Genomic DNA, 21,198 nt, shown 5'->3' on the forward strand with positions numbered 1-21,198 from the left:
TTGGTGACAGCGGATGACCAAGAAACAGCCTTTACCTGGTGTTGCCTGTGTTGCCTCTGTTCTTTTGCCAGGGAGCGGCAGCGTGCGACCGCTTCCTTGCCAAAGCACCTCCTTCGGCACAGTCTCTCTAACCATCCCTTTAGGAAGAAAGCAGGGCAGTGTGACTATAAGGAACTGCTCCTCCTTTCGAGGATGGTATCTTTGGAAGGTAGTGCTTCTCAAAAGATATCCCTAAAGTTTAGAAGCTAAGGCCTGGGCTTTTGGGGGAGGTACTCACTACTGCAAACAGCATGTGATTCACAAAGAAAAATCTAAGTGTTTGACTTCTGGCAGTCTACCAGCACAGACAGCAAAATCTGGCCTGCTGCGAGACCAGGAGACTGCAGGAGATCTTCTTGTTCTCATCACGCATAGTGCATTTTTGGCACACTGCAAGATGACGCTCAATTCCTGCCTTCAAAGAGGACATAAAAAAGCTGCATCCAGTTCAGAGGCAGGAACAGCCCTTCTGAGAAGCATGTCCATCCCATCATGCTGACTCCATCCCAAGACATTTGGCCAAGTCATTTGAAACCCAACTAGAAATGGACAGCTAAATCAGCTGAGACTGAGTTAAGTGCCTTTCCTTTCAGCTCCTACAAGTTAGGGGTCGGGCACCAAGCTGGGTGTGCATCTTGAACTCGCCCCTGCCTGCAGGCTGTCACCGAGAATCCTCAGACATCAAGGAGAACAAGAGGGCTGGGCCGGGCTGCTCTGATCCCAGCCGCTGACCCAAATCTGCCTGCGCTTTCCCTCCTCTGCCCAAGGGTGCTCTCCCCTGCGGTGACATGTGTCTCCCTGCTCAGGGGACAGCAAGCACTGCTTGGGATGTGCCTCCTGCCTTGAACTCGCCCAGCTGCAAGCAGTGCTGTGCGGGAGCTGAACACAAGTTCAGCAGAAGCCCTTTGCTGCTGGCTGGATACCAATGTTTGCACGGAACAGCTCGGACCAGTAATGGTAATACTGGGCTAGCAGCTGCCCCTGGGACACGGCGTGACCCACAAGCGGCAGCAGAGGCTCTCGGCCTTCTCTGAGGCTCACCAGTGCCTGCTAGGTATGAAATTGAGTGTCTCCGTTCTGATCGATCCCTTCTTGCTGTGCAGGTTACGGTGTGTCCACACATGGATTTAGAACCTCAGCTTCCCAAGTCTTATGGCGGACAGAGTGAAATATACCCACCAGGTGCTGCCTCCTCTAACTCCTTGATGATATCCTCTACGATGTCAGAGGATGTTGGGGAAGATTTTCTTAGTTCAGCGTTTTCCTTCGCTGTTAGAGGACCTGAACAGAAAGTAGTAAGTTAACTTTGGCACCAGTGCGATTTGGAGAACCAGGGCTTCGTTTGTGAAGTCAGTGAAATGACTACCCACCCCTGGGATACCAGCTGGGCTCCAGCGCAGGAAGCAGCCGAGGGTCTGGCAAAGCCCTCCCTGGGGACACTTCTGCAACCAAAGACCCGTGAGAAGTTTCTGTCCCATCGCCATCTACATCAAGAGCTCAGTAGGAGAGCATACCAGGGGTCGTGCCTTGACAGGGCACACGCACGTGCCGGTCTATACCCTCCCAGCTGCAGAGATGCCTGGCTGACATTTGGGCTTTGAGCTGGCAGCTCTCAAAGGAAGTCAAAAGCCACAACTTACCCAGGCCATCTCCCAGAGCTTCAGTCCTGGAACCCATCTGGGAACCTGGATCACCTTCTCCTTCGGTCCCATCTGTAAACACAAGTGGAGTCCCTCCTGTGAACTATGTCAATATACTCCTTCTGACCAGAGTGACAGAGAATGCAGTTCAAAGAGGGGACTGCTCCACGGCACTCGTCTCTCCCTGCCACTCAAGAGCATCTTGCAAACAGTTGCTGGGTGCCTGCAGTGGCACCGTGCTGGTACAAACTAAGCATGCGTGGAGCTGCCCGGAGAAGGGCCGTCCCCGTGCCCACCCCAGATCTCAACTCAAGCGCAAGGTGCCTGCTGGCTCTGCAGCACCTAGATGCTCCTTCCTTCCGCTGACTTACCTGGCAGATTAACCTGAGGCTCGTGGTCCACATCAGGCTGAGGTGTCGAGTAGCCAGTGCCTGCGAGAACTGCTGCAATCAAGCACAGAAGAGAAATGTTCCCCTTGCGTGGTGTGATCTACCTCTTCCTTAGTGACCTGCAGCGACTGGAGGGGGCTCAGGCAATGATGTGGGACCCAGACACGAGCCAGGATTTCCAAAGCCGCAAAGGGGCCTGCTGAGCTGTAGGCTCCCTCTTGGCCTCTTCCCAAATCCTCTCTCGAGGCTGTGCGCAACAGCCCGCAGGGACCACGCCGCCAAAGATGTGGCCCCTCAGGTGTTTCTTACGGGAAGATCTCTGCTGGCCACAAAGGAAGACCCCACTGCAGGGGGAGCGTGCAGACCCCAGGAAAAATGATCACCCATGTTTGTCATGGAGAAGCCCCCTGGCCAGTGAGCAGCTGAACCCTTGCTGAGCTAGCTCAACAAACCGTTAACAAATAGCAAGGAAATGAACACTGACAACTTACCACCTGTGGGACCCATACTGGCAGGCTCAGGAGCAGGATTCCATGGAGGCACTTGACCAGTACTGCCTGTGGGCACAAGTGGGATCAGACACAGGTAAGGGGAGCTTCCATTGCCTCTTGGGGCCTGCCTCTTCCTCAGTGAGCGGGAGGCACTGGCTGGGGGTCAGGTAATGACATGGCCCAAATAGGAAGAAAAGCCTGGGTTCTTCCCTCTCTATGGAGAGGGGCAGGGGTGGCATCTCTCCAAGTGAAGAAATATTCAGGGCTCATTTGTGCAAGCCCCCTCAAGGCACAAACCCACTTGGAAGACCCTGAATAAACTATTACAGCCCATTAGCCATCTTCCTTCAAGGAAGCACACTCGCAACGTACCTCGGGGATCCTCCTGAGGCTCCAAACGAGGATCCAGCTGAGAAGCTGGATATGGAGAACCAGCATCGTCATCTAAAATCAAGCAGAGACGAGAGAAGTTCCCATGGCATGCTGTGCTCTCCCTCTTCCCCAGCACCCTGCAGTGACTGAGGGGGCTGAGGCAATGTCATGGGACAAAGATGCAGGTGGAAATTTCCCCAGAGGGGCCAGCGGCCTCAGCCCCACAGGGGCTCAGCCCCAGGCTTCTCGGCCCCAGCCCCAGGCTTCTCGGCCCCAGCGCCACTCCCGGCCCCCCCGGCAGGAAACAACCCCGCAGCAGCCACGGCCCCACCGTGCCACCCTGCAGGGCTTCTGCCTCCTGCCTGCCCCCTGCCCGCGGTGCCCGCCCGGCCCTGCTGCTATCCCGTCCCCGTCCCCTCCATCAATATGCATGCCGCGCAGCACCATGCCGCCCAGGGTTTGGTGTTGGCCCTGGCCCTTCCTCTCCCACCTGCTCCCGGTGGTTGCCATGGCGCAGCCTGGGCACCCCGGGCACACAGGGCCACCAGGAGGAGGAAGAGGAGGCAGGCAGGGGCCGTGGCTCCCCACACTCGCACCATGCTTCCACCACCACCGCTGCAGCTGCAGCTAGTGCTGCTGTCAGGACTGGTGCGGAGCAGTGCCTGTGGCCCGGCCCAGCGTCACAATGGGGTGTCGGGACCTCACAGCCCAGCACTGCATCACCAAGGGGTGTTGTGACCTTGCAGCGCTCACGGTGTCACGGAGCAGCGTTGGGACCTCATGGCCCTCGCAGCGTCACGGAGAGGTGCTGTGACCTCATGGCTCCTGAGCCATTAAGCTTAATGGCTTCTGAGCCATTAAGATTTCCTTCTTGAAGAGTGCCCAGCCTTCCTGGACTCCTCTGCCCTTCAGAACCTCCTCCCAAGGGACTCTGCCAACCAGTGTCCTGAACAGCTCAAAGTCAGCCCTCCGGAAGTCCAAGACAGCAGTTTTACTGGTCCCCTTCCTGACTTCGCCAAGAATAGAGAACTGAACCATTTTGTGGTCACTCTGCCCAAGATAGCTCTCGACCACCACATCTCCCACCAGTCCGTCACTGTTTGTGAACAGAAGGTCTAGTGGGGCACCTCCCCAGGTAGACTCTCTAACCAGCTGCGTCAGGAAGCTGTCTTCCACGCTCTCCAGAAACCTCCTAGACTGCTTTCTCTGGGCTGTGTTGTGCTTCCAGGATATGTCTGGGAAGTTGAAGTCCCCCACGAGAACAAGAGCTGACGATTTTGCAACTTCTGCCAGCTGCCTGTAGAACTCCTCATCCGTCTCCTCATTCTGGTTTGGCGGTCTATAACAGACCCCCAGCAGGATGCTTGCCTTGTTGGCCTTCCCTCTGATCCTAACCCACAGAGACTCAACCTTATCAGTCCCAGCCTCAAGTTCCACAACATCAAAACACTCTCTAACAGAGAGAGCCACACCACCACCCCTTCTGTGCTGCCTGTCCCTTCTGAAGAGCCTATAGCCAGACATTGGAGCACTCCAGTCATGAGAGTGGTCCCACCACGTTTCCGTGACGGCAACCAAGTCATAGCCTTCCTGCTGCACGATGGCTTCCAGCTCCTCTTGTTTGTTACCCATGCTGCGTGCATTAGTGTAGATGTACTTCAGTTGGGCCATTGCCTTCTTCCCCGGCTTTGCCATTGTTCCCCCTGGTACAGCTCCAACAAGCCTAATTTCAGCCCCATCCCCCTTCTTTCCTAGTTTAAAGCCCTCTCAATGAGCCCTGCTAGCTCCTGGGCTAGGATCCGTTTTCCCCTTAGAGATAGGGACCCGTCTGCGGCCATCAGTCCGGGTGCCGAGTAAAGCGCCCCATGGTCAAAAAAAACGAATTTTCTGTGTTGGCACCAGCCTCTGAGCCATGTGTTAATCAGGTGGGCTTTCCGTGTCCTCTCGGTACCCCTCCCTGCCACTGCATAGACGAAAACACCACCTGTACTCCCGCTCCATCCACTAACCGTCCCAGTCCCCTAAAGTCCCGTTTGATAGCCTTCAGGCTTCTCTCTTCAATATCATCACTGCCAGCCTGGACTATCAAAAGCAGATAGTAGTCAGAGGGGCGAACCAGGTTGGGAAGCTTTCTGGCAACATCCCTGACCCTGGCCCCAGGGAGGCAGCAGACTTCCCTACGGGTAGGGTCAGGTCGACAAATAGGGCCTTCTGTTCCCCTGAGAAGGGAGTTGCCCACAACAATCACCCTTATTTCTTTCTTGGTGGAGGCTGTCTTGAGGCGTGGAGTCGGCTTCCTCGCCCTAGGCATCCTCCTGGGTAGACTTTCTACCTCATCTTCACCCACCGGTCTCTCAAGCTCCAGGGCCTCAAATCTGTTATGTAAGGGCACCAGGGAAGGTGGGGGGCGGTGGGGGGGGGTGTTGCCTGCGAGGTCGAGCAGGGACCTGTCTCCATTCCTCCTCAACTCCTAGGTCACCTCCCTCTGCCCGACAGCCACAGGGCAGGGGGTCCACCCCCATTTGGGGTGTCTCACCCCGGTACCTCTCCTGCAGGCTCTGCAGGGAGTTGCTCCACCAGTCTATCTCCCGGCCGGGGAGTGGGCGCTGCTGGCTCCGCCTGCGCCTCGTCAGCCTCCCTCGTGAGGGCTGCCGGGTCCTGGCGGCTCCCTCGAGTGGCCTCGATGCTGGAAAAAAAGCCCTGCCTGTCCCGATCCCCCGCTCCGCTGCAGAACGCGTCTGCCCCGGAGCCGATCGCCTCGGCAAGAGGCGATGGAAAAATCATGATCATGGAAAAATCCTCCTGGAAGCAATGCCGAGGCACATGCAGGTTAAAGAGGTGATCTGAGACAGCCAGCATGGTTCTTTCAGTCAGCTGCCAGCAGTCCCTGGGGCTTACGCTGCCAAAAAGTAGCCTTTCAGTGGCCCACCACAAGACAAAACCCCATCCAAAAGCCAAGCAGAAGAGCTGGGTCAAGTGAAGGCTGAGAAACCTCAGAGGAACAAAGAAGGGCAAGGAGCAGTGAGAGGCCCCCGTGAAGAGCCAGAAACAGCGCAAAAAAAGCTCCTGTACCCATGGGGAGTCCCAGTCCTGCTAAGAACACTCGTAATAGCCCTGTTATCTTCATCGAGCTCTGAGGACAGCATATCCGAGGATGCCAGTGAGAAGACAGCCAGACTTCAGCCACTGAGTTCAAACTCAAGAAGACTGCAGAAGTTAGAGGCTGAGAAGTTCTGGCCAGTTCTGCAAGAACCTCCAGAGATGGCAGCGTTGGCATCTAATTCTGAGGCCAGCAGTCCTGATGAGCCCAGCACCACCTCTGTGTTGGTGGCAGTGATACACAAGGGGGCCAGGTCCAAGTAGTATCAACCACCAAAGACCAGACCAGGGCTCTCTACTCGTGGCCATGGCCACACTGACCAGGGCTCGGAGAGCTCCATCTGAGCTGGCAAAAGAGGTGCGTGATCAACATCTGCATCAATCTTGGGGGCTCAAGCCTTGTAGGAAAGCAGAGTTATGGGGACAGTGGGGACTCTCCAAAGAGCTCTTAGTTTTGAGCCATGGCTTGGTTCACTTGCCACCCTTGGCACCCTCCATCACTAGCTGCAAGTTACTCAGTTTCCTATGAGGTTTCTGGGTGGGCCTGGCAGAGCTTAGGAGCAAAAGCCTGCTGGTGGCTGGGGTCTGGTGAGGGGGTAAATAGACGGAGAGAAATGGTGGCCCTGTCTCGGTGTTGTGGCCTGAAGCCATCCCCGGGGTCTGCATGTGGGCAAAGAGCTCCCAAAACTACCGTGTTGTTTGAGAAGACTTGTTTTACAGAAATCCATCTGGCATTGGAACACAAGGAGCTTTGGAAAGAAAGGGACGGAAACTAGTGGAGATGCTACGAAAGGCTGTGGGGTTTTCATTTGTTCACAATGCTCTTTCATTGGAATAAGTTTTCCAGCTGGGCTGTTCCTCTGAAATCATCCCAAACTGCTGCTGGAAGTGGGGCCATATCAGGGACCTTCCCCTGGGACGTTTTACATCTGAGGGACCTTTTCTGTGGCCTCCATTGACCACCACTGTCTGGGTGTGACCTTCAAGCCAACTCCTTATCCACCGAATAGCCCACCCTTCAAATCCATATCTTTCCAATTAGGAGATCAGGATGTCATGTGGGACCATGTCAAAGGCCTTACAGAAGTCCAGGTAGATGACATCGGTCAGTTTTCCTTTGTCAACTGATGCAGTCACTCCATCATAGAAGGCCACCACATTGGTCAGGCATGATATGCCTTGGTGAAACCATGCTGGCTGTCTCAGATCACCTCTTTGTCCTGCATGTGCCTCGGCATTGCTTCCAGGAGGATCTGTTCCATGATCTTGCCGGGCACAGAGGCGAGGCTCACCGGTCTGTAGTTCCCCAGGTCCTCCTTTCTACCTTTTTTTTTTTTCAAAATGTGAGTGATGTTTCCCTTTTTCCACCTCAAGAGGAATCACACCTGGGAAATTCAGGTGTCATGGCATAGCAATACTTGAGTTCATGGAGCTGGGCAAACGACCCATGGTCATTTCTGTTATTGTGGCTTCAGTGTCTGGCTCATGTGCAGGCTCTGTGTGGAAGCTGACCCGTACTAAGCGATCTACTCTGACACCAGAGCTGGCCCTGCTTTGTGTCGCAGGTTGCACTGGAGACCCTTGAGGCTCCCTTCCATCCTGAATACTCCTATGAGTCCATGACTTACATATCATGCATTAAAAGAAAGAGATATATACCTGGATATCCTGATGGAGAAAGCAAAGAGAAAGAAGAGAAAGACTTAGCTCTCCTTAGGGTGCAAGACTCCATTTGGTCAGACGAGTGTCAGACTGATGTGGACATAAAGAAGCAAGCAGGGATTCACTTGTCCTAAAGGTGGCCATCTGGTGTTTGACAAAGGAACTCCTCAGCAGCCTCCAAGAGGATGCCAGCCCTCATAATTTACAGCCTGCAGCTACCTGTGCATGGCTTGGACTACGGCTGGTGCCTCTGAATCGCCTGGTACTGGTGGCTCATCAGCAGCTCGCTCCTGCCCTCCAGTTCCATGAACTGGAGGTGCCCATGCTGTCCACGTGTGAACTGAGGCAAGAGGAATCCCACCTCCTGGGGGGCTGTGGGGTGCATGGGAGGGCGCTGAGTCCCCTTCCAGCCCCAGGACTATAAAGTCAGGGTGAGATGCCTCAACTGACTCAGCTGAATCCCTTCCCTCCCTGTCACCGTCTGGGTGTCCTGTCTGTGATGTGACAAAGAAAGGTGATGGCTTCAAGGATGCAAGAGGGGCAGAGCAAGTGACGCCTTGGGCTGAGCCTCTGCTGCTGAGCTGGGCTGGGCTCCTGGGACACAGGGAGCTTATGGCAAGCGAGCAGAGCTGCAGAGAGACAGCTCTGCCCAGGAGCAGCTCACTAATAGGGCTGGGGGCTCTGCCTGCAGGGGACAAAGGGAGAGGAGAAAACAGAGAGAGAGGTTGGAGGCAGCGTAGGGTGGGAGGACAACTGCGAGCTCACTGCAGGAGGAATCTTCACCAGCCTTCACACGGTAAGTCTCTGGCTGCGGGGTCGTGTAGATGAGTGTAGAGGACCTCTGCTGCCTGCCAGGCTCAGCACTCATCCTGCCCGGAGAGCTGCCCAGGGCGTGTGGAGAGAAGCTGTGGGTGGAAGGAGCCCCCCAGCAGGGCAGGATCCTTCTGCTGTATGGGGGCTGCTGCATGGCACAGGCTGCTCATAGCTCCTCATCACAACCGGGACTTTTCCCAAGGGGCTTTTCAAGAGCAAGGTTAGAGAAAGGGCTTGAAAAGGAAAGAGTTGGTACTGTGAGTTTCCTACTCGTGGCTGGGTGGGCAGTGGCAGAGGGGAATTTATTTCTTCATTCTGCAGACCCCATTTCTTGTTAGGACTTGTCTGAGATGCTTCCCAGTCCCTGTAGACACGGAGAAGCCCCCAGGCAGTGCCCTGATGCCAGGAGGTGTCTGCAGGGCAGAGCTGAGCATAGAGTGAGTGGGGTCTGTGAGCACAGATCCCTCTGCTCTCAGTAGTGTTTGCTGGCTTTTCAGGGTAAGAGATGAGCATGATTGCTGTATGTCTCATGACACATGTGATTGCTCTACATCTCTACCTTCTGAGAAGGGGAGGGATCTGTAAAAAGCAATCTCGCCCAGACTGCTTTCTGCCATCGCCGTTCTAGTGCTGACGTTGACGAGCACTTCTGTGTTAGGGGTAACTTAATCCGACAAACACCAAAATCAGGACTGATCCCTTCCCACACCATCCCCATGAAGCCCCTGCTGTAGAGCGGGGCTGACTCCTTGGGACCTGGCAGGCAGAGGCCAGCACAATCTGCCTGCAAAAGGAAAACCTGTAGCCAGACAGCTGATGGAAAGCTCCTGGAAAGGGAAAAGGGTGTGTGCAATGGTGGAGCAATGAATTTGCATTTGCTCAGAGAGTTCTCTCCTAATTTGTTATTGTTTTTTTTCTCCTTTGACAGAGCGCCATACCCACAGGCAGCAGATGTCCAACAGCAGCTCCATCACCGAGTTCCTCCTGCTGGCATTCGCAGACACGCGGGAGCTGCAGCTCCTGCACTTTGGGCTCTTCCTGGGCATCTACCTGGCTGCCCTCCTGGGCAACGGCCTCATCCTCACCGCCGTAGCCTGCGACCACCGCCTCCACACCCCCATGTACTTCTTCCTCCTCAACCTCGCCCTCCTCGACCTGGGCTTCATCTCCACCACTGTCCCCAAATCCATGGCCAATTCCCTGTGGGACACCAGGGCCATTTCCTACTGGGGATGTGCTGCCCAGCTCTTTCTCTTTCTTTTCTTCACTGGAGGGGAATGTTCCCTTCTCACCATCATGGCCTACGACCGCTACGTGGCCATCTGCAAGCCCCTGCACTACGGGACCCTCCTGGGCAGCAGAGCCTGTGCCACCATGGCAGCAGCTGCCTGGGGCAGTGGGGTTCTCAATGCTCTCCTGCACACTTCCAGTACATTTTCTCTTCCTCTCTGCCATGGCAATGCTGTGGACCAGTTCTTCTGTGAAATCCCCCAGATCCTCAAGCTCTCCTGCTCAGATGCCTACCTCAGAGAAGTTGGGCTTATTGTGGTTGGCGCCTCTTTTGCTTTGTCATGTTTTGTTTTCATTGTGCTGTCCTATGTGCAGATCTTCAGGGCCGTGCTGAGGATCCCCTCTGAGCAGGGCCGGCACAAAGCCTTTTCCACGTGCCTCCCTCACCTGGCTGTTGTCACCCTCTTTATCAGCACTGCAGTGTTTACCAACCTGAAGCCCCCCTCCATCTCCTCCCCATCCCTGGATCTGGTGGTGTCATTTCTGTACTCGGTGGTGCCTCCAGCACTGAACCCCCTCATCTACAGCATGAGGAACCAGGAGATCAAAGATGCACTGAAAATGTTGTTCCGTCAGTTGTCTTTCTCCAGCGATAAGCTTCCCAACTCTCTTCATAAGTGATTTCCATCTCGTTGTGTAATCTGCGATAATCATATTTCTTCAGGAATGTCCTAATTCAGTCCACTTCTCCAGAGGCGTGAACCAGACCATGGTCTCTCTGAGCAAGAAGCCTTTCTACAAGTATCTAGAACAAGGGTACAGCCACCCTCCTGTGTCCCATCTCTGTAATAAAAGTGGATTTCCTCTCTGCTGGTGTCTGGAGGTTGGGCTCTTCTCACAAAGTTGAGGTCAAGAACATGCTGAACAAGTGTTCCTTGTGATGCCCTGCCACCCTGCTTGGGCTCTGCATGGGCTCAGGGGAGGAGGGCAAGGGGTGATGCGTTGGGAAATGAGCCTGGACTGAGCCTTCACATGTGGGTGCCCAGTGCCCCTGGAGATGAATGATCCAAAGGGATCTGCTTGGATCTGTCCCCCTATGACTTTGGGGCATCACTGCCCCCTTGCTCTGCAGAGCAGCTCCACCAGCTTGCAGGAAGCACCGGGAGGGTCAGAAATGGCTGGCCAGGCCAGCACAGACACAGAAGCCTGGGAAAATCATAGAATTATGGCATTATTAAGGTTGGAAACGACCTCTAAGGTCAAGTGCAACCATTAACCTAGCACTGCCAAGTCTACAAAAGGCTGTTTGGGGGCAGAGATATCCAGGAAAAAGAGCGAAGAAGCAGCTTTGTTGCTTCCAGGGGGCAACGAAAGAGCAAAAGCAACCCTCTGGGCCTGGCCATTCAATCAGCTCTTGATCCACCTCATTTGCCACTTATACTCAGTCTATAATTTGTCACCTTGTCCAGAACATGGTATGGGGGAGAGGCTCACTGTGCCCCAGATCCTCCAGCTTGTTTAAATGTCCCCTAATGGAGTATGGAGGGAAAGGATCTCTCCTCCCAGAAGATGGGGGGTCAGGGCTTGGTTTGTCTTGCTAAAACCCATCACGGCTTTACTCAGCATCAGACACCTACACTTTGCCGGCCTGGCATCACTGCCTCCAGTTTTCTGCTCTGACGACTCCCTGGGGAGGCTTTCTCAGGAATGGGTCTTAGTGGAGCCCAGTCATTCTCCAAGAAACTTCACTGTTTGCTTCTGGCTTCACCTTCTTCATCACTTTGTGCAATCACCTCTCAGCACTGGAGGTTCATGGATTCAGCACCAAATCAGAGAATCGTCACAGAATGGTTTGGGTTGGAAGGGACCTAAAAGTTCCACCCCCCTGCAAACAAACAAACAAAACCCAAAAAAAACCCCAACACCTTTAATTTTAAGGGTATTTAAAAACCATTTTTCAGTTCACAGATGAAACGATAGCAGCACTCTCCTATTGACATTGATCCAGGTTGTCTCCTAAGGAGGTCTGGGCAGGCAGAAAAAGCAGTCTTCTGAGGCCAGACACTGTAAAGACAACCTGACCCACCATTTCTCTAATTGCCCACCTGGTCCTTGCATCCCTTTTCCTTACACCAGGCTTCTCCACTGAAGTCTGCAGCTGGATGTTACGGCTCCTTTGCACCAGCTGCCGGCTGCTTTCCTCAGACAATTGGCTGCACACAGGCCCAGAAGGGTTTCTCTTCCTTGCAAGCAAAGTTAAACATGATGCAATTGAGTAAAGAACTCTCCTCAACTGTGTGCTAAGCCCAAGCAGCATCTAATGAGGTTCACCTTCCACAGGGGATGTCTGTACAAGAACAGATTAGACAGAGAGATAGGAAAGGATATCTCTTTAATGCTCCGATTAAAGATAACTCATTGTTGTCCTCTCTTTTTAATTACACGAGGGCCAGTGTTATAAATGTGAGGAAACAGTTTACTGGGAGGATGAGTTGGGATGGGGGAGGGGTGGGGGGGGTGGTTACTCAATGTTAATTTTGAACCGGAGACCTAAGATGGATTGAGACGCGGAGCCTGCCCAAAGGCATGGTACAATCACTGAGCAGGATATAGGAAAATTATACCAACACTCACATCTGGATGGACAGGACAGGTGTGTGTTATCAGAGTCATGTCCAGGTGCCCATCCAACAGAGTCTACAATAATTTGTGAAGCTGGCATACACACAGTATGATTTTCAACCCAACATCCTATTGAAATGGTGTCCCCTGTTGTCCCTCTCAAAGATGGGATATATTGGTCTAGATCTTCAGCTTTCAGAATCCATTCCCTTTTGTAGAAAGTAATATTATTACATATTGCTACTCTGGATAGATTTAAGGATCTAGCAGGATAGGTGTCAAATAACCTCTCTGTAACCTATCTGTAAGCTTCAACCCATGGCTACCGCATCAAACATGAGTCTCACATCTTGCACACATTAATCCTGAATTTACAGGTGAGCCCCATACGTCCTGCTCGATTTCCCCATAAACATGTTACTCTAGATGACTGAGTCAGGGTAAAGTTATACCACCAACCCATAAGGCCATCATGACATTGTTTTGTTATGCAATTAGTTATGGTTATAGAGATTTGGCTTATTCTCTCATACTGAAGGTTGTTAATAAGCAGGCAGCCCACCTTCATATCATCACTTGGTGTTCTGATCAGTTGTGGCAATTGTTTGTGCTTATTCCATTCCCACCTATTTTGTGAGTATACTTCATTGCTGTTCATTACGAGGGTGACTAGGTTCAACTGACTGTAGGGCATAATGCCCATTTGCCCTGTATATCCCAGCAGTGCGTGGTCCCATGGGCTTTGTGTTGAAGAGGGATAGATCATAATGAACATAATTAACAGGATTGGGCGAGGTTCCTTATTTGCTGTATCTGCAAGAAATAAAAGGAAATTATTTTGGTGGGAAGCTCCAAACAGGCTACCCCTTTCATGATGCAGGATAAATCCATCGAGCATTGACTTTGTGTTCTGCCCTCCACTCTCAATGGCGTACCAAGCCAGAGGTCCTCGTGGCTTATTCAGGGTCAGTGCGGTCAATGGCTCAATGTCCAAGTGGAGATCAGTAATGAGTGGTGTTCGTCAGAGGTCAGTATTGGGATCAGCACTGTTGAACTACTTGGTCAACGACATGGACCGTGGGATCGACCCTCAGCAAGTTTGCGGATGACACCATGCTGTGTGGTGCAGTCAGTACACTGGAGGGAAGGGATGCCATCCAGGTGGGGCCGTGCAAACCTCATGGAGTTCAACAAGTGCAAGCGCAAGATCCTGCAGTCAGGTTCGGGGCTAGAGGCTGTCCCTGATGTATTTTCTCAATCTGTTTCACAGCTCTAACTAGGAATGAAAGCCCTTTCTCCCATTCATTCCTCTTTCTTTCAATGCAGTTGACCTAAAAGATGGAGGCTCTTTTGGAAAATTGTTCTTTATGTTGATAAAGCTATGTCTTTGATGGGATTGATACTCGTTGCAAAACCTCTGCCAAAGCCCCACAGGCAATTGTAGGTGAATGTTTGTAACCGTGGGGAAATGTATTAAAAGTGTACTGCACTCCTTCCGAAGCAAATGCAAAGCGGGGTTTATCTGTTCCTCCAAGAGGACCATAAAGGACATATCTTTAATGTCTAGAACAGCCAACCACGAGCCTGTATAGTGGCAGTCGGGTTTGCGATATAGGGACTGTTGCAGCGTTGGCATTGAGGCATCGGTAATCAATCATCTGTCGCCATCTACCGTCAGGTTTAACCAAGGGCTACCCTGGAGAATTGTATGAGGATGTGTTCTGAAAATAATTTGTCGAGGCTCTAAGTCCAATAACAGTCGAAATTCCATGGCTGCAGAGGTCGGGGCCAGGGAAGAGCCTGGGCAGGGCTGGCTTGTCCCCCAGCACAGGCACGGAGCCCAGTGGGAGATGGCCCCAGAGCAAAACTCACTGCCCAACCTGGGGTGAGCAGCCAGTGCTGGAAGTGGTTGGTGAGACGGGCTAGGGGGTGACGAATGCCCTGGGACACCACCCTGGGCTCTGCCTATGCCACCAAGGCACTCTCCTCTCTGCTGTAACTGCATGTCTCAGCTCCCTTCCACGAGCCTTGGCTCTGCACCACAAAGCCGTTGAGGTGAGTCTTCATCCTGCATGGTGCCACAGCTCAGCTAGCTGTCATGTTTTCCTCTGCCGTGCACTTTACAGCCCAGGACAGACCCTCCCCAGCTCCCTCACCTCCCTGCCCTCTCCCCAGACCAGACCAGACCAGTCGTGGGCTGTGGTGTGAGCGCCCCAGGGCCACCGCATTACCCTGCACTGGCCACGTGTCCTGGATTTGCCTGGGATGGGGTTAATTTTCTGCATAGACATTTGTATCATGCTATGTTTTGGATTCGTGATGAAAAGTGTTAGTAACACACCAATGTTTTAGTTATTGCTTAGCAGTGCTTGCACTGAGTCAAGGAGTTTTCTGCCTCTTGTGCTATCCTAACAGCGAGGACTCCAGCGGTTTCACAAGAACCTGGGAAGGGACTCAGCCAGGACAACTGAATCCAAATGGCCAAAGGCATATTCCATGTCATGCAACATAGTGCTCAGCAATAAAAACCCAGGTAAAGAAGGAGGACAGGGGAACATTCAGAGAGGTGGCGTTTGTCTTCCCAGGAAACCACTGTGTGTGATGGAGCTTGCTTTTGTGGAAATGGCCAGACATCTAGCTGCCAATGGAAAGTAGCAAATTAATTCATTATTCTGCTTTGCTTGCATGCATAGCTTTTGTTTTGCCAAGCAAACTGTCTTTATCCCTTTTTGGTCCTATCAGTTTTGGCACCAGTTTTGGAAGAAGAGCCCAGACCAATGCACACAAGAGAATCCATTTTACTACAGAGATGGTACAAAAAGTCAGGTCTGAGCCCATGTTAGACAGACTTTTCCACAGCCTCCAGATGCAAAAGAGCAGGTCAGTTCCTCAGATGTAGTGAGACAAATCCAATCATTTGTGCGGGAAAATGATAAGGAGAAATAACAACAGTAATGCAGTGAATAAACAAAGCTCTGGCCCGGTATGGCGTTTGCAGCAAATCCTTTCTAGAGATGTGAAGCTTTAGTTCTTAAAAAAATGTCTGTCATCACTTTCTTAATGGCATCCTTGATCTCCTGGTTCCTCACACTGTAGATGAGGGGGTTCAGTGCTGGAGGCACCACCGAGTGCAGAAATGACACCACCAGATCCAGGGATGGGGAGGAGATGGAGGGGGGCTTCAGGTAGGAAAACACACCACTGATGATAAGGAAGAAGACTACGGCCAGGTGAGGGAGGCACGTGGAAAAGGCTTTGTGCCGGCCCTGCTGAGAGGGGATCCTCAGCACAGCCCTGAAGATCTGCACATAGGACAGCACAATGAAAACAAAACATGACAAAGCAAAAGAGGCACTAACTCCAAGGAGCCCAACTTCCCTGAGGTAGGAGTCTGAGCAGGAGAGCTTGAGGATCTGGGGGATTTCGCAGAAAAATTGGTCTACAGCATTACCTTGGCAGAGGGGCAGTGAAAACGACAGTGGTGGAGATGAAGCCCAGGTCGAGGAGGGCGAGGTTGAGGAGGAAGAAGTACATGGGGGTGTGGAGGCGGTGGTCGCAGGCTACGGAGGTGAGGATGAGGCCGTTGCCCAGGAGGGCAGCCAGGTAGATGCCTAGGAAGAGCCCAAAGTGCAGGAGCTGCAGCTCCCGCGTGTCTACGAATGCCAGGAGCAGGAACTCGGTGATGGAGCTGCTGTTGGGCATCTGCTGCCTCTGGGCCCAGGGCTCTTTCCAAGGAGGAAAAGACAGGGACAAGTTAGGAGAGAAATCTCTGCTCACACCAAAGCCCTTTCTCTTTGACTCTCCTGTCGCACAGTTTTTTCTTCTTGGCAGGACCTTCTTGCAATTCCCTGGTTTGTGCTGGCCGAATGCGGCACGAGGAGCAGGGTCTCTGCCCGACGGCTCCCAAGGGGGCGGTTATGCTCTAACTCCAAGGGCACGTGGGAGCATGGGGGAGGCAGGGGCCACAACTGATATTTAGAGTGTCTCCAGGAAAATCACACTGACCACAGGAGGGTTTGCCATCAATTGCCCACCCGAATCCAAGGAAACTCGGTTTCAGAGAGGATTTTTAAACAGACTGTATTTAATAAGGCCTTCCCTGTCCCCCTACATCTCACATGGGGTGTCTTCTCTGGAATCAGAAATCCTCAGCACTTCTGCTTCTCCCAGGTTGAACAGCCACAAGTGCTGAGAGGAAAAAGCATTCGTGGTGCAGAGCGAGGAGAGCTAGTCTGTCGTTCGGTATGCCTCCCAGCTTCCCTCTGCTTGCTCCTCTTTGAGATGAAGGGGGAACACACGCCTCTGTTACCCTGAGAAGAAAGCAGACACTGCTGAGAGCTCTGATGGGATGAACTGCAGATCCTTGCCAGGACTGGCCAAGTCCCAGACGTCTGGGACACCTCATTGCCATGGCCACATCTGCATGGGCAGTGCCCAACCTACCACCGCAACTCCCCACCCCAGCCCTGAGAGCACGAACAAGAGCAGCACAGGCAGCAGGAGGGAAAAGAGGAAACACGGCGATGGGCTAGCCGAGAGAGGCGAGCAGAGAGACTGCAGGCACTCAGGAAAGCCTCCCCCTTTGCCAGCTGTGCACGCCTCCCAGCTGGTGGCATTGCAGGGCAGCCCCTCTCTGTCCCTTTGCTCTGCCGAAGGAAATGGGCATGTGTCAGGAGAGAGGCACCTCTGCTGTGCCGGAGCTGGGGCTGCTCCTGCCCTGGAAGCCCCAGCTGTGAGAGCAGAGGCTTTGCTGGCTGGGAGAGGAGAGCAGGGGGCTTGCTCAGAGCAAGGGGGCTGCACTGCAGGAGGTGACAGGCAGCAGGTAAAATCCACCCTCCCCAGCAGTTCTGACACTAGTTCCTTCCCACTGCCCACCCATGCTGCTGGCTGGCGCTGTCCCTGCCAGGATCTGTTTCCCTGCCACCATCTCAGCTCCCTGTCCAAGCTCCCAGACCGCATCCTACGCGCTGCATGCTCAGCTCTGCCCTGCAGGTACCTCCCCGGGACGGGGCACTGCACAGGGACAGCTTCGTGCTTGCAGGCGCTAAACAGCAGGTCAGACCAGCCCTGATGAAACTGGGAAGGTGACGCTGGTGTTATTTCCAGGTTGGTGGGTGGTGAAGGCATTTCCTAATATTCTTGGTTGTCCTCATGATGGCGGTGTAGGAGCCTCAGCCCCTTTTCTAAACCTCACAGCTCTATTTCGGTTCCCATCAAGAGAAACAAGTGAAAACTGAAAGCACAGCTACGAGGGAAGCACGGAGTCAAGCTGAAAAGGCTGCCTCGATCATACTTACGAAAAGTCTTCTTGGAAATGCGCTGAGGGTGAGCTGAAGCTCTGAGCAGATCCATAATCTATGGGAAGTGCAAATTTAGGGCATCCGTCTGTGCATTACATCCCTATTGCCCTGCAGCCAGAGACTTACCGTATGAGTGGGTGTCAAGGTTCCTCCCACAGTGAGCTCTAAACTGTATTCCAAGTTCAGAAAGCTTTTAATCTCTGGCTGTCTCCTCTCCCTTGGCCTCTGCAGACATTGCCAATCCACTCAAGACTTATTGGTTCAATGCCAGCACCAGAGACCGACACCTAGGGACAGGAAAGGGTCCCTTTGCACCTGAACAGCTACACAAAGGCATCCCAGTCACTCAAGCCAATAAAACAGTCTCATCAGGGTCCCAACATAAATGTTTCCATGCAAATTGGAAATTTCCTTGCCTCTTCAAGGATCTGCTTGGTGGAGTACCATGAGACAAAGCCCTGGAGGGAAGAGGCTCCTGAGAAAGCATCAACTGACATCATCTACCTGGAATGTCACAGCATTTGACACTGTCCCTCACAATATCCTTGTCTCTAAATTGGAGAGACATGGATGTGATCGATGGGCCACTCAGTGGGTAAGGAATTGGCTGAATGGCCGCACTCAAAGAGTTGCAGTCAATGGCTCAGTGTCCTAGTGGAGATCAGTAATTAGTGGTGTTCAGTTCTGGGCCCCCAATATAAGAAGGACTTGGACCTGATGGACTGGATCCAGAGGAGGGCCACAAGGATGATCAAAGGTCTGAAGCACCTCTCCTGTGAAGAAAAGCTGAGAAAGTTGGAATTATTTGGCCCAGAGAATCTAGGGAGATCCTCTGGCCTAGAGGATGTGGGGAGACCTTTGAGCAGCCTTCCAGTATTTAACGGCAGCCTACAGGAAAGATGGAGAGAGAAGTACTCAACAGGAGTATAGTGACAGGACCAGGGTAATGGTTATAAACCAAAAAAGGGTAAGTTTAGATCAGATACGGGAAGAAATTCTTTAGTCAGAGGGTGGTGTGGCACTGGAACAGGTTGCCCAGAGAAGCTATAGGTGCCCCTTCCATGGAAGTGTTCAAGGCCGGTTTGGATTGGGCTTTGGGCAACCTGGTCTAGTGGGAGGTGTCCCTGCCATGGCAGGGGGTTGCTATTAGATGGTCTTTAAGGTCCCTTCCAACCCAACCCATTCCATGACTCTACGAGCTCACCAGATGCATACAATGAGCATTCTGGCACCAGCAGCAATGATTTCTCTTTCCGTGTCTCCCCTGCACACACAAGGGGCCCTGCTCTTCTCCCAGGACATCCCATTGCTTGGGGAGCCTTTCCCAGGTGAGCACATCTGTGCTGGCCTGGCTGGACGCTCCTGCACCCCCCGCCACACGCTCCCCACAGCCCTGAGCTGTCGGTGCTGCTCTGCAGAGTAAGGGGGCTGTGGGGCCAGGGACCACCGCAGGACTCTGTGGGTTCATGATGGTTCATGCTGGGAGGCAGAACCAGCTCATGGGGGCACTGCCACTGGTCGCCCCCCACACCAGCTTTTACGTGGCCGTGGAGGGTGCTCAGAGGTGCCCTGCCTTATTTCCAGCACCATAAGATGTTTTTGGGTGCTGCACTGGATCCAGTCTTTTGTCTCTGGATCCAGACATTTCATTGGGGGTAAAATGAATCACTCGCCAGACTCCTTTTCCTGGGGATGCAGAGCCCTCATTTGCCTGTTCATACCCAGATTTAACACTTTATCTTAGAATCATACAATCCTAAAATCACAGAATCATTGAATGGCCTGGGTTGGAAGGGACCTTGAAGCCCATCTAGTTCCAACCCCCCTGCCATAGGCAGGGATGCCACCCACTAGATCAGGTTGCTCAGGGCCTCATCCAACCTGGCCTTGAACACCTCCAGGGATGGGGCATCCGCAGCTTCTCTGGGCAACCTGTTCCAGTGCCTCACCACCCTCTGAGTAAAGAATTTCCTCCTAATCTCTAATGTAAATCTCCCTTCTTTTAGTTTAAAACCATTCCCCCTCGTCCTGTCATTATCTGATTGAGCAAAGAGTTACTCTCCGTCTTTTTTGTAACCCCTCTTTCAGTACAGGAAGGCCGCAATGAGGTCTTCCTGGAGCCTTCTCTTCTGTAGGCTGAACATCCCCAGCTCTCTCGGCCTTTCTTCATAGGAGAGGTGCTCCAGCCCCTTGATTATTTTTGTGGCCCTCCTCTGGACCCGTTCTAACAGCCCCACATCCTTCTTGTGCTGGGGGCCCAGATCTGGACTCAGGACTCCAAGTGGTGTCTCCTCAGAGCAGAACAGAGGGGGACAATGACCTTCCTCCCCTGCGGACCACTGTTTTGATGCAGCCCAGGATGCAGTTGGTGTTCTCCTTATCTCTGCTGATTCCACGTTGCCAGGCTTGCACTCTGTGGGCTCCATTCGGTGCTGACTCGAGGCACACGCTGCCCTGCAGATCCCCTGGACTCTCCTGGTAGGTCTTGATTACCTTCAGAAAAAAAAAGCTTTCCTGCCATCAGCCCTATTGCATGCTGTAGAACCCCAGTAAAATTAACTGGGGAAAAGTCACCACCTGTGTGGGCACCAGCCACCACCTAGAGACATCTAGACCCTCATATTTCAGGGACATCTCAGTCCCTGGAATACCGTGCTGGGATCCTGATCTCATCACACAGGGCCTATGGAGAAACAGGCAGAGCAAGGAGACAATTTGGAGTCTGTTTCTTGGGCTTGGGCATGCTCTTGGCAGCCACTTGCAAGGCAGCCCTGAGCCTTCGAGCACTGCCCTGGGGAGATCCCCTTTTAGGGTGGAAATGCTGTTCTGGAGGACTGCTCTGTCATGGAGGTGCCACTGCCTGTTCTTGCCTGCGGCCCCAGGACAGTCACCCATCAGTACTGGGATCAAGCTACAGGAGCAGCCTGGCCTTACACCAACAGAAGGGCCCATAAGGAGAGCACAGAGGTGAAAAGAGAGCAGCTTTGGAAAGACCAAGTGCTGGTGCTCCCTGGCCATGCTGCTGTGCTGGGACTCTCTTTCCCTCCACCTCTGCACACAGGCAGTGCTCTCAGCTCCAGAAAAGGGTTCACAAGAGGGAAGTCAGAACAAGTCAGTGAAGGGTCCTTTATTTTGTTTAAATTCACCAAGACTCCTCATGGACGGAGTCTCTGGGCTCCACCAGACAGGTACACACTGAGTTAGAAAGGGGATGAAGAATCAGAGACTCACAGAATGTTTTGGGTTGGAAGGGACCTCTAAAGAGAATCTAGTTCCAACCTCCCTGTCATGGGAAAGGGACAGCTTCCACCGGACCGTGTGGCACAAAGTCCCATCCAGCCTGATGATCTGAACACTTCCAAGGAAGATGCATCCACAGCTTGCTAACAGGCAACCAGTTGTACGATGACATAACAATGTCAAAATCCTAATGACATTTTAGTGCACAGCATCAGGAGAATGAAACCACAGATAAAATAAACACTGAAAACAAAGCAAAATAAAACCAGAAATGACAGTACCCATAAATACATTACAATAG

General features: G+C 52.8%; 3 protein-coding genes and 1 long non-coding RNA gene across 40 annotated transcripts in view; 2 read left to right on the forward strand and 2 right to left on the reverse strand.

The window, feature by feature from the left end:
* Positions 1-21,198, reverse strand: part of LOC121063051 (flocculation protein FLO11-like) — a 114,271-nt gene that overhangs the window by 65,760 nt on the left and 27,313 nt on the right. For 21 of the 37 annotated variants that reach the window (XR_005815804.1, XR_005815806.1, XR_005815805.1 and 18 more), the window contains exons 2-9: positions 3,419-3,717; positions 2,932-3,003; positions 2,560-2,625; positions 2,051-2,122; positions 1,680-1,751; positions 1,410-1,481; positions 1,219-1,320; positions 36-137 (exon numbers count right to left, since the gene is read on the reverse strand). Coding sequence is in view for 34 of the 37 variants with exons in the window: in XM_040543374.1 (XP_040399308.1) it covers positions 36-137; positions 1,219-1,320; positions 1,410-1,481; positions 1,680-1,751; positions 2,051-2,122; positions 2,560-2,625; positions 2,932-3,003; positions 3,419-3,530 (670 nt within the window). In the remaining 3 variants the exon portion in view is untranslated. Of the gene's footprint in view, positions 1-35; positions 138-1,218; positions 1,321-1,409; positions 1,482-1,679; positions 1,752-2,050; positions 2,391-2,559; positions 2,626-2,931; positions 3,005-3,418; positions 3,718-21,198 lie in introns of those variants that run through there. The other 16 variants (XM_040543372.1, XM_040543362.1, XM_040543361.1 and 13 more) reach the window with 11 other exon arrangements.
* The window catches only part of LOC121063052, a 56,972-nt gene continuing 35,841 nt past the window's right edge, over positions 68-21,198 (reverse strand). Inside the window, exon 11 of the transcript XR_005815807.1 lies at positions 68-139. The gene's annotated coding sequence lies outside the window, so the exon portion shown is untranslated. The remainder of the gene's footprint in view (positions 140-21,198) is intronic.
* LOC121063062 lies at positions 1,693-20,920 on the forward strand. The gene is made up of 3 exons (XR_005815810.1): positions 1,693-1,777; positions 17,464-17,467; positions 20,909-20,920. It is a non-coding gene; the product is annotated as an uncharacterized LOC121063062 (long non-coding RNA).
* LOC121063053 (olfactory receptor 14C36-like) lies at positions 7,811-10,417 on the forward strand. Its single transcript, XM_040543392.1, has one exon. The coding sequence runs from the start codon at positions 9,457-9,459 to the stop codon at positions 10,414-10,416; it is 960 nt and encodes a 319-aa protein (XP_040399326.1). The 5' UTR covers positions 7,811-9,456; the 3' UTR covers position 10,417.

Source organism: Cygnus olor, unplaced genomic scaffold, assembly GCF_009769625.2.
Source record: "Cygnus olor isolate bCygOlo1 unplaced genomic scaffold, bCygOlo1.pri.v2 S100, whole genome shotgun sequence".
In the NCBI taxonomy this organism is placed as follows: Eukaryota; Metazoa; Chordata; class Aves; order Anseriformes; family Anatidae; genus Cygnus; species Cygnus olor.